Here is an 18,504-nt window from a genome sequence, read left to right as displayed (position 1 = left end):
TTTTGGGGGCTCCAAAATCACCACTGATGGTGATTACAGCCATGATATTAAAAGACACTTGCTCCTTGGAAGAAACACTGTGACCAACCTAGACAGCATATTAAAAAGAAGAGACATTACTTTGCGAACCAAGGTCCATCTAGTCAAAGCTATGGTTTTTCCAGTAGTCATGTATGGATATGAGAGTTGGACTATAAAGAAAGCTGAGCACCAAAGAATTGATGCTTTTGAACTGTGGTGTTGGAGAAGACTCTTTAGAGTCCCTTGGACTGCAAAGAGATCCAACCAGTCCATCTTAAAGGAAATCAGTCCTGAATATTCATTGGAAGGGGTGATGCTCAAGCTGAAACTCCAATACTTTGGCCACCTGATGTGAAGAACTGACTCATTGGAAAAGACCCTGATGCTGGGAAAGATTGAAGGTGGGAGGAGAAGGGGATGACAGAGGATGAGATGGTTGGATGGCATCACCAACTCAACGGACATGAGTTTGGGTAAGCTCCAGGAGTTGGTGATGGACAGGGCGGCCTGGCATGGTGCAATCCATGGAATCACAAAGTCGGACACAACTGAGTGACTGAATTGAACTGCTTTACAAAATTGTGTTTTCTGTCAAACCTCAACATGAATCAGCCATAGGTATACATATAGCCCCTCCCTTTTGAACCTCCCTCCTAATATAAATAATATATTAATATTTAAATAAACATACATTTATTTAAATATAAATTAAATAAATTTATATTTAAATACAAATAAATATATACATATGCATTTTAAATCAAGTGGTTGATTTCCTCCAATTTCTTCATGATGAAGTTTGCTGGAAGCATTTGAGATTACATAGTAAATCTGAAACTGAGATAGGCTGCTGGTATTTAAGGAAAAAAAGTCTTACCTTATATATTGTCATTTACTATATTTGGTACTATTTTATCAATAATAGGTAGATAGTTATGAAATATACATTACAAATCAGATTCATTTTCAGGCAAAAGTTATAGAAAATAAGAAATTTTCCAAATGGAATTCTTACTAAGTTTTTAAGTAATTGTTTTTTGAAGTTTTAAGAGTGTCTCTTGGGACTTTTCTGGTGGTTTGGTGGTTAAGACTTTACCTCCCAATGCAGGTGAGGGTTCAGGTTTTGATTCCTTGTTGGGAAGCCAAGATGTTTTTTAGATGGGACCAAGAAACCCAAGCTGGTTTTAGAAAAGGCAGAGGAACCAGAGATCAAATTGCCAACATCCGCTGGATCATAGAAAAAGCAAGAGAGTTCCAGAAAAATGTCTATTTCTGCTTTATTGATTATGCCAAAGCCTTTGACTGTGTGGATCACAATAAACTGTGGAAAATTCTGAAAGAGATGGGAATAGCAGACCACCTGATCTGCCTCTTGAGAAGTTTGTATGCAGGTCAGGAAGCAACAGACAGAACTGGACATGGAAAAACAGACTGGTTCCAAATAGGAAAAGGAGTTCGTCAAGGCTGTATATTGTCACCCTGTTTATTTAACTTATATGCAGAGTACATCATGAGAAACGCTGGACTGGAAGAAACACAAGCTGGAATCAAGATTGCCAGGAGAAATCTCAATAACCTCAGATATGCAGATGACACCACCCTTATGGCAGAAAGTGAAGAGGAACTCAAAAGCCTCTTGATGAAAGTGAAAGTGGAGAGTGAAAAAGTTGGCTTAAAGCTCAACATTCAGAAAATGAAGGTCATGGCATCCAGTCCCACCACTTCATGGGAAATAGATGGGGAAACAGTGGAAACAGTGGCAGACTTTATTTTTCTGGTGTCCAAAATCACTGCAGATGGTGACTGAAGCCATGAAATTAAAAGACGCTTACTCCTTGGAAGGAAAGTTATGACCAACCTAGATAGCATATTCAAAAGCAGAGACATTACTTTGCCAACAAAGGTCCGTCTAGTCAAGGCTATGGTTTTTCCTGTGGTCATGTATGGATGTGAGAGTTGGACTGTGAAGAAGGGCTGAGCGCCGAAGAATTGCTGCTTTTGAACTGTGGTGTTGGAGAAGACTCTTGAGAGTCCCTTGGACTGCAAGGAGATCCAACCAGTCCATTCTGAAGGAGATCAGCCCTGGGATTTCTTTGGAAGGAATGATGCTAAAGCTGAAACTCCAGTACTTTGGCCACCTGATGCGAAGAGTTGACTCATTGGAAAAGAGTCTGATGCTGGGAGGGATTGGGGGCAAGAGGAGAAGGGGACGACAGAGGATGAGATGGTTGGATGGCATCACTGACTTGATGGATGTGAGTCTCAGTGAACTCTGGGAGTTAGTGATGGACAGGGAGGCCTGGCGTGCTGTGATTCATGGGGTCGCAAAGAGTCGGACACAGCTGAGCGACTGATCTGATCTGAAGAAACCCAACCACAGAAACAGAACGAATGTTGTAGCAAAATTCAATAAAGACTGTAAAAGGATTTTTGTTGTTGTTCATCACTAAGTCATGTCCTACTCTCCACGACCCCATGAACCGCAGCATGCCGGGCTTTCCTGTCCATCACTATCTCCTGGAGTTTGCTCAAACTCATGTCCTTTGAGTCAGTGATACCATCCAACCATCTCATTTTCTGTCGCCCCCTTTTTCCTCTTGCCCTCAATCTTTCCCAGCATCAGGGTCTTCTCCAATAAGTTGGCTCTTCACATCAGGTGGCCAAAGTACTGAAGCACCAGGCCTTCCAAAGAATATTCAGAGTTGATCTCCTTTAGGATTGACTGGTTGGATCTCCTTGTAGTCCAAGGGACTTTCAAGAGTCTTCTCCAACACCACAGTTCGAAAGCATCAATTCTTCACTGTTCAGCCTTCTTTATGGTCCAACTCTCACATCCACACATGACTACTGGAAAAATCTTGAAATAAAAATCTCTTGACTCATGCCTATTAGGGTTTTTGCTCACTTCTTAGATGAGGTAGACTTATTATGAGAAATGAGAGATTGATGAAAGGTCAGGGTGTTGAGGTCCTTTAATGGACCGGAACCTGGTGGTCCAGAGTCGATGATGAGAAAGTGAAAGAAGGAGAGAGGCTAATATTTCCTGGGTTACATAGCCAGCTTTCACGTTCCAGGAAATCAGCCAGAAATAGAGAGAAAGAGAAAGAAAGACACGGGAACCCAAGCTCTGATGGAGCAAAGGTGTTTTAATCAACATGGTGTGGGCATATATACTGTTTTACAAGGTAGTTATTCTCAGATAAAGGTTAAAATTCCAGACTTACAAAACATAGGCAATTCATATTAAATAGATAAAGAGTTGTAAACAATCACTTTTACCATATGGTTCCCAAGAAGGAAGAGGGTACTTATCAGCGTATTGAAAAACTAACGAAGGAAATGCCCGGATCCCTCAGCCTAGGAGAGGCTTGCCTCTCCTCTTAATTCCTGAATATTCAGGAATTAATAAGGAACAGAGGATTCCTGACAGATCCAGAACAGCACACTGGAAGCCTCCTGTTAAATGCTTCCTGACACCAGGGGGCTTAGATTATCCACTGTTGTGTATTGCTCCACTCCCAGTTGGGTGTTGTGGAAAGAAAGGGGACAACATTTCATCATTTGCACTGTCCCTCAGGGAATTACTCCACTGGTGAAGAGTTTTATGATTTGGTCAAAATGATAAACCGAAAAGCAGTATGCTTGGTTCCAAGTGACTGCTGGAGGTGATCATGCCAGGGGGGTTCATGGAGGAATGCCATCTTAATTATTTTGGGGTGCAGCAGATCTTTTAGATTCACTTCACTTTTAAAAATAACGGTGCTGGGCTCACCCCTGTAACTTCTGTTTTTCCAATGACAGTTGAGATTTTGTTTCTGCATCCCTCATTTTGAGATCAACCCAACTTAACTCCCTTAAGGGAAGTGTGTAGTAAATGAAAAGAACTAAGAAGTTTAGAGAAATGAAACCAACTTCTTTTAAATGACAACACATTTCTGAAAACCTTGTGAAAAGGTTGATTCAAGTTACCACAGGGTGATTTTTTTCAAGTGAATGTCACAGGGAAAGAACTTGTCTGCAGTCATGGTCGTCATGGTGGGGTGTCTGACTTAGTTTGTAATGGTATACAGGTGTGCGTGGTTCTGGATATGACTCAAGAGCCCCAGCCAGAGCAAGGGCAGGAACTATGTGGTATACATCCTCTGCATTCTCCACCGCAGTGTCTCATAACTTTATCATCCCACAATCTCTTTTTTTTTTTTCCCGATGTTCAGTTTGCCTTTATTTCACTTGGGTTGGGGGTGGGGTGGGGGGCAGATTTCCTTGCTTTTTAGCTTAGAGCTCAGGCACCAGCAAAATTCCTCTGCAATGCCGACCCAAGGTCGCTGGAAAGGACACGTACCGTGATGAACCAGATCATTAGAAACATCTATCTCCCAGTGGGAATCAAGCCTTAGGTATAGCGGTTGGCTCCCACTGTGAGTAAAGTCCCCCTCGTGGACTCCCCCAAAAGTGTTTTCCCTAAGCATTCTCTCAAAATGCTGTTTCTCTCCAAAGGGGCCTCTGCTATGTTTTGCCTGGTGAAAAAATTAAGAAAGTATTTGGAAACCCCAAAACTCATATCAGGAAGAGTTAAACAAGCTTGTGAAGACGTCATTGTTGTTTAGTTGCTAAGTCGTGTCCGACTCTTTTGTGACCCCATGGACTGCAGCCCATCAGTCCTCTGTCCATGGGATTTCCCAGGCAAGAATACTGGAGTAGGTTGCCATTTCCTTCTCCAACAATCTCTTTTGATAAGCATAAAAATCTCATCTGCCCAACCAAATTGAGAAAGCCCCTTATAAACAGGGTGCCTTCTGTCCTTCCCCCCAACACTCAGTTAAGCATCACAGCTCTTTCAAAACCTGTCTGGCCAAGAAGATTTAGTCAGACTTTTAAATACGTTTATTAAAACAACAGATAACTTTTTTTGCTGTCCTAGATTTTGATAACCCCCTTTTCTTCCCTTCTTCCTGATCCCCATCCCCTTTGAAAATTTCTTCTCTATCCTTATTAATTAAATGGTAGTGTGTCTTTAGTGTTTAGAAAGTTGGTACATTAATAGAAGAATTTAGGACCTTGGATTACTAGAGTTCAGTATTTGTGTCTGATCAACAGAATGATCAGTGCCCAAATATGTCATCTTATAAAATTAAACCAATATAGGAGTGAAAAACAGAATTTCATAGGTAGAAACTACCGTTTTAGGTTTCTTTATTTAGAATTTCCTTTATTAAATCCTCAGTTTTTTAGTGTCTGTATTCCAAACTTTTTAAGACAAAAGTTGGCAGTAGCTCTCTTCAAGTCACCAGTTTTACCCTTAACATCTGGCTTCATTACTCAAACACATCGTTTAAATTTGATTAAGTAATAGACTTTTTTTTAAAAAAGGATTTATACAATTTTTTGACTCCTGAAGAAATCACGGAGATTTATAGCACAGGTGTAAACACGAACAGTTCACAAAAAATTTAGAATTCAAGCAACAAATAAGATGGGAATGGTATTCACTTACCAAAAAAAAAAAAAAAACCTTCCAGGTATACCTCACGAATTTTTCAATTTAATCTAAAGGAGACTGGGTTATGTTTTCATCCTTGTAAAATTTACATATAGCAAAATGCACAGATCTGAAATGTACAATTTAATGAGATCAGATTACTGTATTTATGCATGTGCCTATGCTCCTGTCATTCCAGAAAGTTCCTTCATGTCCCTTTCTAATCACTTCTCACCACAGTACACAACCAGTGTTCTGACTCCTTTCACATAGATTACACTTAATTTGTTTTTGAATTTCATATAAATGAATCACATAAACTATTGCTTGTGAGATTCATCACCTTGTTACATGTATCTGTAGCTTATTCCTCTTTATTGCTCAACAGTACTTTACCATGATTTATTTGCCTATTCTGTTGACTGGCATTTGGATTGTCTCCAGTTTGGGCTAGTGTGAATAAAGCTACTATGAACTTATTGTGTAAGTCATTCCGTAGACATGTGCTTTCCTTTGTTTTGGAAATAGAATTGTTGGAATGCAGCATAGGAGCATTTTTAACTTCATAAGGAGCAAACAGTTTTCTGAAGTGGTGGTACTATTTACACTCCCATCAGCAATCTATGAACGTTTCACTTCCTACTTTTCACAATCTACATGTAAATCAGAGAGGCTGCTATTTACTTTTGAATGTCACTTCCTTTCAGTGACTTTAATAGAATATTTTTGGTATTGTTAAAACTCAAGCATGTGGGGATCCAAATTCTGGATACTTCTTGCCCAGTTTCTAATATACATGCTAAACATAGACAAATACAAATGTTTCATACAATCAAAAATATAGAATCATCTCACTTTATGGAACAGTTTTACTCCTGAAAAATTGTGTGTCAAGATAATTTTTTTATAAATCAAATCTCTTACTAAATAAGATTTTCTCTACTTCAATGTCTAGTTAAATCTTTTTTTCACACCGTCCTCTAATTCTCTAATTTCTTCATTCTCTATGTTTTAGTAGAGATTTAACACTTGTCAATGATGTCATTCTTTGAGGCCTTTGTCACTCACGATTTAGTTGCCTAACCTATTTATTTGCATGTATACATTTCATTTCCACAAACACAAGACGATACCTTTATGGAGGGAATGAACCACGTATCATACTTTAAAACATTTCTTTGAAAGCACGTGGTGCTGTGCTTTGCACAAAGGAGTTACTCAAACTTTCCCGCTTAGTTGATTATCTATTTTTGTTTTACCTAACTGTTCTTTTACAACTCAGCTTAAGTAATGTAATTGTTTTAATTTTTCCGTAATTTCCTCAATTTCCGATTTTTCCTGACAATGTAAGCTGTGCCTGAAGTTAAGATTGTTGACCAACATCTGCTTCCCTTACCATATGCAGTGTGGTTTGAAATAAAAAGCGCAACATAAGGAGGTTAGGATTCCATCTAGGGTTTCCCCCTAATTCTCCCTGGAGGTGTGGGTTGCCATTTACCGGTCTCTACTAAGTCCCTGATATATTTTGCAGTCCCTGGAGGCCGACATTCTTCCCAGCCCAGCTCAAAGATCATGTGGCTCCAAGTGTTTTCCTCCTCCCAACACAGAGGCCTGTTTGGTCCTTAATGAATCTACATTACCTTGTTCATGCCTCAGTTTTAGCACGGGGCACTGTGGGGTGGGATTTATTTGCACAAATGCTTGCCTGTCCACCACTGGACTGCTGCTGCTGCTGCTGCTAAGTCGCTTCAGTTGTGTCCGACTCTGTGCGACCCCATAGGCGGCAGCCCATCAGGCTCCACTGTCCCTGGGATTCTCCAGGCAAGAACACTGGAGTGGGTTGCCATTTCCTTCTCCAATGCATGAAAGTGAAAAGTGAAAGTGAAGTTGCTCAGTCCTGTCCGACTCTTAGCGACCCCATGGACTGCATGCAGCCCACCAGGCACCTCGGTCCATGGGATTTTCCAGGCAAGAGTACTGGAGTGGGGTGCCATTGCCTTCTCCCCACTGGACTGCGGAGCTCCAGCAGGGATCATGCCTGGACTTTAGTCATCCCTGCTCTGCACTTAGTTAAAGTCCTCCACAAATGTCTGATGAATAAATGCATGGATTAATGAATGAGCAAATGAGCATAACTCTTTAGGTATCCTGAACCTTTGTTTCTACTTAAATATATATATATATTTATATATATATTATATATATATATTTAATGTGCAAATCTCTAGAGAATTTTAGGCTAGCTTCCCTGGCTGTTCTGCACTTGCTTTCTTGCCTCTCCCACCCCTTTGGCCATTTTTTTTTTTTTTTTTTTGAGGCTGCTCACTAGAGTGGTTTTAAGGAAGGCTGCTCTTGGCTTCTGTTCTGTTGCCTTGAGATAGAAGCAAACAGGAGACTTTGTTGTGAGGCACAAACCATCTTCACTCTTGGATATCCTCCACCCCTATCCTGAACTCAGCTCAGGGATGGGACAAGGGACCATGACTCTCACAGTGTATCTGGCTTCAAATTCTCCTTCCTTTCCTAGCCAGGAGGCATTTATTGGGGTTGAGACGGTAAGGATGAGAAATGGGGTGGAGGTCCAGCCATATTACATTTTTTTTCAAATCTTTTCTTATACCAATGTCAAAGCTACTGAATGTAGAAGCTGAGAATGGTGTAATTATCTTTAATTCTGGTTTACTGTGCCATTCTGGGAAGAACAGCACCCCAAAATTGTGGTAATGAGGAAGAAGAAAAGAACACACTGATACCTGGTTGAAGCTTCATTCTTCTATTTTCCTGTTTCAGCTATGCAGATACTGTGTCTTCCTTTTTCCTCTGCTTTCCTGAACTCAGCTGTGGGGTCTGGAAACAGTGCCCTAACTTTTCTAGACTGACCTGAAAGATTAAGTTTTATGGGGAAATCTCAGGCAAAACGAAAGAGGCAGACTGGCGGGGAAAGTCTAGGCAAGGAAAGTCTCAGCTCAATAGACTAAGAACTAAATGAGTAAATTAAAGTATAATTGGGAAGGATAAACCATACATCAAGATAAAGGGACTAAAGACTGATCATGAAAAACTGAGTGGGGTCAGTTCCAATCAGAGCAGAAACAGCTGAATTACTTGTAAATCCTACACTTGGACTCTAGTCTTTTGCTATTTTTACCATTTAAAGGCAAAGATGCAGAATATAGGGTGAAGGGGGATACTTTTGTAAGAGTAAAAAAAAAAAAAAAAGAAGCTGTTAAAAGCCAGGTATCAGTTTAACAAATGGTTTAAAGATAACTTTTAAAAATAATTAAAAAAACAACAACGCTGTATCATGAACATATTTTGGCATAAAATAAAACTAAAATACAAAACTGCAAATTGGTTTTTCTTTTTGACTAAATCACAAGCTCTCGGATGGAAGCAGAGTTAAAATAATCCTGTCACTTCTACTTTGCCCTGTGTCCAGATTTTAACAAGCAATTTGGAAGACAATTTTCAGCAGTATATAAACTTCAAGGGGCTATGCTAAGAGAACAATTCTACTGAAGGTGATAAATACCCTCTAAAACTCTTAGGCTGTGGAGATACAGGGTAACCATTAGTAAACCTGCTAGACTCTGCACTCCCACTGCAAGGGGCACAAGTTCAAATCCTGCTCTGGGAACTAAGATCCACAGGTGATATGGCCAAAAAAAACACCAAACAACACACAAAAAAGAAACAAAACAACAACTACAAAACCCTTAGGTGGTTTTAAAAACACAAATATTATTATCAGAGTTGGAAGAGATTCTGTAACATTCTATAACAATCTTCTGAAACATGATTTATTATGTTTCTATGATAACTGGAAGAGTATTAACTTTGCAATTATATACATTTTTTGCAATTTCTTTTCTATATTAAATAGAAACAATCTAGTTTAATGTAAGATCATATATTAATTTTTTTCACCAAATATTCAGAAAACATACATCAGTTAAAAAGAGAGACACCTCTTAGCAATACTTTCATTTTGTATTGAATCCCTAGCTACCCCATGTGTTTACACTGTATACTCAGCTATCTGCCAGCTGTCACCACCCTCTCCTGGGACAAAATTGGATTACTGCTAGCTTTCAGTCTCTCCTTTTCTTCTCCCTTCCTTCCCACCCTCATCCTAGTCTGGGTCCCTTCTGCCCAGCTATGATAGGTATCCTATATTTATCTGTCCCAGATCCACATAACATACAAAAAAAGGAAGGCAAAGGTCTAATTCTCTGTATGTGGTGAGGTAGCTGTGTGCTGTGGCAGGGGTTTTACAGAGATAAAGGATGCCCTAAGAAGTTGAAGTTTGGTGGCGATGTATATGGCTAACCACTAAAGACGCTTACTCCTTGGAAGAAAAGTTATGACCAACCTAGACAGCATATTGAAAAGCAGAGACATTACTTTGCCAACAAAAGTCTGTCTAGTCAAGGCTATGGTTTTTCCAGTGGGCATGTATGGATGTGAGAGTTGGACTGTGAAGAAGGCTGAGCGCCGAAGAATTGATGCTTTTAAACTGTGGTGTTGGAGAAGACTCTTGAGAGTCCCTTGGACTGCAAGGAGATCCAACCAGTCCATTCTGAAGGAGATCAGCCCTGGGGTTTCTTTGGAAGGAATGATGCTAAAGCTGAAACTCCAGTACTTTGGCCACCTTATGCGAAGAGTTGATTCATTGGAAAAGACTCTGATGCTGGGAGGGATTGGGGGCAGGAGGAGAAGGGGACGACAGAGGATGAGATGGCTGGATGACGTCACTGACTCGATGGACGTGAGTCTGAGTGAACTCCGGGAGTTGGTGATGGACAGGGAGGCCTGGCGTGCTGCGATTCATGGGGTTGCAAAGAGTCAGACACGACTGAGCGACTGATCTGAGTCAGAACATGTGCACTAACAAGTAAAGGTTCACAGAAAAAAATCAGGCAGAATATTTGAAATCATGGCTGTTCTTGTCACCATATAGTATTTACTTCTCATTTACTGGGAAAAACGTTGGAGGTAATGGGATTGCAGGAAATGCTTAAAAGAAGAGGGCTGGACACACTTAGTATGAAAGATCAGGGAAGAAACAACTCTTACTCCAAGTATGGAGTAGGCATGGGAAAAGCCAAGAGAATAAGTAAGGAATGTGTACATTTGGTAAAGTGCCTGATCAAATGTTTGCACAATTAACTAATTCTAAAGCTAAAATTTCATTGTTTTCATTGCTTTTGATTGGAGACACAGGATAACTATTAGTAAGGATTACTATTTAGCCATCCCATATTATGTCTAAACACTACACATATTACTTAATGTTACTTTAATTATTGCAAACCCCTGCTAGGTAGGAATCATCTACATTTTCCTATGAGGAAACCAAGGAATAATTTCCATACAGTTAACACTGCTATCAACAGCAAAACCTTAACTGTCTGACTCCAGGGTATGTATTATTTCAGCTAATAGGATATAATCTGTTTCCTAAGCCAATGAGACTGAGGAATTCCCAAATTTTCAAGAGACAGCTTAAAAGCATTGAGAGCAGTAAAGACCATGCCTGAAATCACATTCAATCTTGAAACTTCAAAAATGGGAAGAAAATAATTTTTTAAAATTTCCATTTTTTTTTAACGGCTGAGGTGTTAAAGGAAGGTATGGAGTGAAAGTCAAGTCATCAGTGGGAAAGGGCCCCAAGGAGAATGGATTTACATTGCAATCCAGATTCTACCATCTTGGGCCCAGTATTCACCTTCTGTAGGCCTCATTTCTTATAAATAACCTAGACTTTCAAGATCCTTTTATTAAAATTATTTTAATACTCATTTATAAACTCCTAACACCAACTTTAAACTAGAACCTTTTCAATTTTTTTAATTATCAAGGAGGTTAAGTAAGGAAGTATTTTAGATAACAGGGCAGGAAACAGAACCACTAATAAGGAGAGTGTTGTCACTCAGAGTGCCAGGAAATTGACAGATGATACTCAGCCTGGTGCCCTTGACTAATTCTTATGTATATGACTTGATTAATACTTAAAGAACATTCTAGTCTTCATTCCTGCCATTATTAAGGTAACTAACCAGTAATTTGGGGGGCTTCCCACGTGGCAGGCACAGTGGTAAAGAATCCGCCTGCTAATGCAGGAGACAAGAGTTTGATCTCTGGGTGGGAAAGATCCCCTGGAGTAGAAAATGGGAAAGTCCTCCAGTATTCTTGCCTGGAAAATTCCACGGACAGAGGAGCCTGGCGGACTGCAGTCCATGGGGTCGCAAAGAGTCTGACACGATTGAGCGACTTCGCACAACCTGTAATTACTCTACAGATACGTCTCTAAAGGGTTATGAGATGGCCTTCTAGGTTATAGCGGAACCGCCTGGGTTCAAATACTATATAGTCGCCTGCCAGGAGATTGTAGGGAAATTCAAGTATTAAGTGGAGACATTTTCAAATGCAAAGAATCTAGTTTCTGTACCACATAATGTCTGGACCGATAATCCAAGAAAAGCCCAGGACAGGGGACATAGTAAATTTCAATAAACGTTAAACATGAAAGTTTAAAACTCTCAAAGGGATTAATGGACGTTCTGTTAGAACTGTGGTCAACAGTTTAGGGGCTCCCCTTTTAAGGCAAAAAGTACTTATATTTTCACAAGTTTAGATTTCGATGCATTGGATTTTACTGAAGCGTGAGCATGAACAGCTTGTGTTAAATACTTCAGATCAGATCAGATCAGATCAGTCGCTCAGTCGTGTCCGACTCTTTGCGACCTCATGAATCGCAGCACGCCAGGCCTCCCTGTCCATCACCAACTCCCGGAGTTCACTCAGACTCACTCAGTTAAATACTTAGTAACGTGTTAATCATATCACATGTGAGGTTTTGATTTTATAAGGCCCTAAGTTGTTAAGAAATGAAACGGAACAGGGACCGCCTGTCAGCACTTCTTCGGTTTTTATCTTGTCTTCAAGACGCACGTGTGTCAATTTGATGGGAAGGTGTTCAGATACGTTTTCCACTGAGAAAAGCACAGGTTTGCACTTGGAACCCGCACGCGAGTCGTCAGCGCCCATTACGTAACTCCACCGCGGTCCGGCCTCAAGACCGTTTTCCGAACCTTCTTCGCGGGGCGGGATAAGGTTACAACGCCCGCGGTCATCCCAGCCTCTGCGAGGTCTGTGTGTGGCTATTAGAAACGTTTACTTTTGAATTTCCCTGAACTGCCGGGTGTGGGTGGTGGCACGGACCCGCCCCGGAAACCTCTAGGCCCCTTCCCGCCATCCGCTGGCCCTGCCCCGCCAGGGGGTCCCCGCGGGGTGGTGGGAAGGCCCGGCCAGCGCTGGGCCCAGGGCCGCGGCGCGAGCAGTCCCCGTTGCCCCTCCCTGCCGCCCTCGGCCCTTTCCCCAGCCACGCCCAGCCAGGCGCGCGGAGCCGACGGTTGCCTGAGGGCCCGATTTTGAATTTACAGGCCCGGCCCCCGAGCTGCGGACACTCCTCGTTGGCCAGCGGCGGTCACGTGGCGATGCCGGAGCGCGCCGGCCATCTTGGGGAGGGAGCGCGGCGCCGCCGCCCCCGCCACCTCCGCCCCCCGCGGCTCGCAGCCAGCCCGCTCCTCCGCCCTCCTCCCCCCGCCCGCGGCTCTGCGCCGCCTGAGAGGAAACAAAGTGCTGCGGGCGGGAGACTCGGCGGTGGCGGCGGCACGCGGACTCTGCTCGGCCCTTTCGGGCACCCTCGTCCCGTATTTCCCGAGCGTGTGTGTGTGTATGCGCGCGTGTGTGTCTGTGATTGTTTTTTTTTTACAAAGGGCGTTTTATGTTTGATTGATTCGCGGTCCTCCCCCTTTGCCCTTTGTGTTGTAACCCGTCTCCCGCCACCCCCGAGTCCTCCGTCTTTCCTCCCCACGGCGGCCTCTCCGCGAGCGCGGGTCGCCGGTTCGTGCCTTCCTTCCCGCTTCGCCTTCTGCAGCCCCCTCCGTGTCCCGGCGCTGCCCGCGGCCTCCGCGCTCCGCTCTCCCCGCCGATCGCCATGGCGACAGCGACCCCCGTGCCGCCGCGGAGCGGCAGTCGCGCCGGCGGCCCCGCCACGCCGCTGAGCCCCACGCGGCTGTCGCGACTCCAAGAAAAGGAAGAGCTGCGCGAGCTCAACGATCGGCTGGCCGTGTACATCGACAAGGTGCGCAGTCTGGAGACGGAGAACAGCGCGCTGCAGCTGCAGGTGACGGAGCGTGAGGAGGTGCGCGGCCGCGAGCTTACCGGCCTCAAGGCGCTCTACGAGACCGAGCTGGCCGACGCGCGACGCGCGCTCGACGACACGGCCCGCGAGCGCGCGAAGCTGCAGATCGAGCTGGGCAAGTTTAAGGCCGAGCACGACCAGCTGCTCCTCAAGTGAGTGCTCTCCTGGCGGCCGCTGTACCTCACACACGGACCGGGGGGTGCAGCTCGGGCGGGAGGCGAGGGCCGGCGTGCCCACGCCCTTCGGAACGGGCAGGGTCTCGGTCTCCAAGAAGAAAGAATCTAGTGTTTTTCATTCTGGGCAAAAGCGCAGAGCCCTCAAGCAGTAGTCATAGTGGGACGGGGATGCACATTTCCCGATCTTGGATTCCTAGTAGGACCCGGCGAAGTGCGTGCGTGGGCCCGCCAACGACGAGCGCCCGGCTTGGGGATTTGGACCGTAAGATCCAGAAGGCTTTTCCGCCCCGGGACTCGGCGGGCGCCAGGTTCGGGGAGGTGGCGTCAGGGCGCGCGCTTGAATGCGCGCCCCGGTTTCCGGCCAGGCCGGAGACAAAGCGTCTGGTGGGTTTGCGGTGCAGGAATGGCTGTCTGGGGAGATCCCGCTGCCCGCTTGGAGAATGAATGAGCTCTGCGCGGGCCGAGAGAGAGGAAGGGGAGGGACCTGCCTCCGGCGTCCCGGTCTCCCGGGGGTGGGACCCGCTTTGGCGCGCTTAGTCTTGGCCCTGTGACATTTTGCGCTCGTTCTGCGCCTGCCTTGCGCACGGAGGGAGGGGAGGAGTCTGAACCGCGCGCCACTGTCTGCTCCTGGCAAGTTGGGTTTTTCAAGCTGGTTAGCTTTGGGGAAAGGTGTCCTTTCTGTGGAGACAGAAGCGGGTCCTTGGATGCTTTGCACAGGACTTCGCAAACTGGGTTCTTGTCTGTGTGGCTACTGCTCTCCGATCGCCGGACCACCTACTCGCCCCCCGGCAACAGTCCTCTCGCCTAACTTTTGCATCGCCAAGCAATAGTCACTTGATTTTTCGAATGTAAGATAGACCTAGCACAGTCCCCTCAACTGTCGTGTTGACAGGCCAGAGCAGGTGAAAGGGGTGTTGTATAAATGTGGAGAGTTGTGGTGAGGGAGTTTGTAGTTGTTGCTGTTTAATCGCTAACTCGTGTCGGACTCTTCTGCGAGCCGGTGGACTGTAGCCCGTCGGGCTCCTCTGTCCATGGGATTTCCCAGGGGCAAGAATACTGGAGTGGGTTGCTGTTTCTTTCTCCAGGGGATCTTCTCAATCCAGGGATCGAACGAAGGAAAGCTTGTAATTAATTCTCGTAAGAGAGTGTGAATTATCAGTCCAGGGCACAGAGATAAACTTTGCCGATCCTACCTTGCCTTTGTGAGGCAAAAAATAATGGCATAATTATCACCAGTAGGCAGTTAGTGTTGATGTCACGCTTTAGAGTATTACTGTTTGCCACCAGAATTCCGTTGGTCTCCATCCCCTCTTGCCAATTGAAATTTCTGGAGATACCTGGTTCTGACTTTTACTTTGTGTTCCCCTGAGTGTCTTTCTGTCTCCATCCATGTAAATATCCCTGTCTGGGTCCCTGTGGTTTTGTATATGTGAATTTCAACTTCCCCTATGTTAGATATTTGAAAAACGGTTCAGAAAGAGTATGTACACTTGGTAAAACTAAAATCCTATATAGATTGCCTTATAGTGATAAATGATGTCTCCTGACTTTTTTCAGGAGACAAATCACATTTAGCTCTTTTTGTTTTTATTTCTTTGAATATTTAGTTCCACAAAATAAAAATAATAAGCTGGTACTTCCTGGGCAGTCCAGGGGTTAAGATCCTGCTGAATATGGCAGAATGCATGGGGCACACATGGGTTCCATCCTCGGTGGGAGATGGTCTGGTAACTATTATCCCCGCTTGCCTCTCGGCCAAAAAAAAAAAAAAAAAAAACTTGTATTTCTGTTTCCTGGATTTTTTATCCTTTGGAGTCAGCTTTTGAAATGGGTCAGTAATCTCACTGCTGCCCCCCTCTTCCTCCAAATTTGTTGTTACTGAATTTCTTATCTTGGATGCTATTGCTTATGTGATTCACCAGTATCATATGTACCACTAAGAAAAAAGAAATTCCAGGGCCAAATATGTAGGACATATCCTGTTGTACCCATCCTGGTTTCAGGGATGTTAACTGTGACACAGATCAAGTATCTGTTATGTGCCAGTCACTGTTTTATGTGGAGGATACAGGGATTAAAAAAAAAAAAAGTTACTGCTCTTATGTTAATGTAGGGGAGATACTCAGCAAGTAAGTAAGAATTGTGTTTCATATAATCTGAAACATTTTTGGTGCTTTTATTGTCTTTCCAGAAGGCATCCACCTGGAAGGTTTTTTTTACGTAGTAACAAGACTGCCACCTGGCTGACTGTAGTGGTAGAAGGCTCTGCATGGATTGTAAAATGCATGCTGGTTTCAGCAAGATGAGAAAGTGAAGAATATGTGTATCATTAGTAGAATCAATGAAATCAGTGTATGTGATATAATGCTAGGGTAACAGATACTCAGTTCAGTTCAGTTCAGTCGCTCAGTCGTGTCCAACTCTTCGCGACCCATTGAATCGCAGCACGCCAGGCCTCCCTGTCCATCACCAACTCTCAGAGTTCACTCAGACTCACGTCCATCGAGTCGGTGATGCCATCCAGCCATCTCATCCTCTGTCATCCCCTTCTCCTCCTGCCCCCAATCCCTCCCAGCATCAGAGTCTTTTCCAATGAGTCAACTCTTCGAATGAGGTGGCCAAACAGATACTGCTGCTGCTGCTGCTGCTAAGTCGCTTTAGTTGTGTCCGACTCTGTGCGACCCCATAGATGGCAGCCCACCAGGCTCCCCCGTCCCTGGGATTCTCCAGGCAAGAACACTGGAGTGGGTTGCCATTTCTTTCTCCAATGCATGAAAGTGAAAAGTGAAAGTGAAGTTGCTCAGTCGTGTCTGACTCCTAGCGACCTCATGGACTGCAGCCCACCAGGCCCCTCTGTCCATAGGATTTTCCAAGCAAGGGTACTGGAGTGGGGTGCCATTGCCTTCTCCGCTGAGGACTTGACAACTGAAAACAGTATTTTAGATGTCTACTGGGATTTGGTAGAAAAATTGCTTGATATATATCTATTGTATATTTATATATGTAGAGCCTATGCATATATTTTTTTTGTCAGAGTCAGATATATTTTCTTTTTTAATAAGTATCAACTCAAAACATGCCACATTTTACTTTGATATTTCAATCCTTTTGTTCTTAAATAAATAGCCTTCCATCTTTCTTGCTGATTAAAGAGAAATTTTCCTTTAGTGTATCTTCAGATGTTTTGAAGATACCTAGTTATGATATCTGGAGAAGGCAATGGCACCCCACTCCAGTACTCTTGCCTGGAAAATCCTATGGATGGAGGAGCCTGGTAGTCTGCAGTCCATGGGGTCCCTAAGAGTCGGACACGACTGAGCGACTTCACTTTCACTTTTCACTTTCATGCATTGGAGAAGGAAATGGCAACCCACTCCAGTGTTCTTGCCTGGAGAATCCAAGGGATGGGGGAGCCTGGTGGGCTGCTGTCTATGGGGTCGCACAGAGTCGGACATGACTGAAGCGACTTAGCAGCAGCAGCAGTTATAATATTTATTATGCGAGGCTACTTCCTTTCCCTGCTCCTAAGACATGGTGTGCAACTAACAGACTAATATACCTGATTTAGATCCAGTTTCCTCCTGTGTCACATATTTTTGGTTCCTTGGTTCCTTCATGCATTTTGCTGGGAGAAGCTTTAAGTTACTTATTCAGAAAAGATGGCAAGAGTTAAACTTTCCAAGTCTTGTACGTCTGAAAATAACTAATTTTTGTCTCATGCATGATTGATAGTTGGGCTAGGTATAAAATTGCACTTCAGAATTTTTCCTCACAGCTTGGAAGGTATCATACTGACCCATTGTCTTCTAGCCCCCAGTTGTTACTGTCTATCTAATGCCAGTCACAGTATTTTTTTTTTTTTTGGTAATTGCTTTTGATTTTCTTTTCCTCTCTGAAAGCTTTGGGATTTTCTTTTATCCTGGTTTTCTGGGATTGCATGGTGATAGGTCTTAGATATGTATATCCTCTTATGCATTGTAGTTGTTATGCATCTTTTCTATTTCAAGGCTTGATCTTTATTTAGCTCTGGGACCTTTATTCCATATGTTTTTTGAGTTCTATTTTCTTAGTTCTCTCTTGTTAGAATGTTGAAGTCTTGGGTATCTTGTTTTCTCATAATCATTTTTTTGTTCTGGAGATCACTTTGCTTTTCTCTAGCTCGGTAGTGACATTTTAAAGGCAGAGTCATACTTTTAATTCCAAGAAATCTTTATACAGATATTTCTCTGTATTCAACTTGTATCTGTTTAAAGATGTATTCTTTTCTTTTATCTGTCTGAGGGTAATATTTAGTTTTCTTTTTAAAATTCCCTTCTGCTCATTGGATTATCTGTTTTTCTTCCCTGGTTACTTGTTCTTTTGTTTCGGTTGTTTTTTTTTTTCGCCCTACTAATTTTTGTCAATTGCTGATCCCTGGTAGTCTACATTTTCAAGTGAAGGACTAGGTAGTGCTTTAAAATGAATGTTGGATTGTTTAGGTAGCTCCTTCGTACTTTTCTGAGTGAAAGAGCAAATTAGGACTTCTTTATATATGAATGGAATGTACTCTTGGCCCACTTGTTGGAAAGCCTGCATTTATGTTAAGGTGTGCCCAAGAGGGTGAGGTGCAAAGCTGTTTC

The 18,504-nt window shown here is 43.4% G+C and overlaps 1 protein-coding gene across 1 annotated transcript in view; it reads left to right on the top strand.

Annotated features, from left to right (window-relative positions):
• The first annotated feature begins 13,033 nt into the window (after window positions 1-13,033).
• Window positions 13,034-18,504, top strand: part of LMNB1 (lamin B1) — a 53,479-nt gene continuing 48,008 nt past the window's right edge. Inside the window, exon 1 of the mRNA XM_061422918.1 lies at window positions 13,034-13,861. Within this exon, the coding sequence (XP_061278902.1) occupies window positions 13,503-13,861 (359 nt within the window). The 5' untranslated portion in view covers window positions 13,034-13,502. The remainder of the gene's footprint in view (window positions 13,862-18,504) is intronic.

This window comes from Bos javanicus, chromosome 7 (assembly GCF_032452875.1).
Source record: "Bos javanicus breed banteng chromosome 7, ARS-OSU_banteng_1.0, whole genome shotgun sequence".
Classification (NCBI taxonomy): Eukaryota; Metazoa; Chordata; class Mammalia; order Artiodactyla; family Bovidae; genus Bos; species Bos javanicus.
Note: the sequence above shows the minus strand (reverse complement) of the source record. Positions and strands in the feature narration are given on the sequence as shown.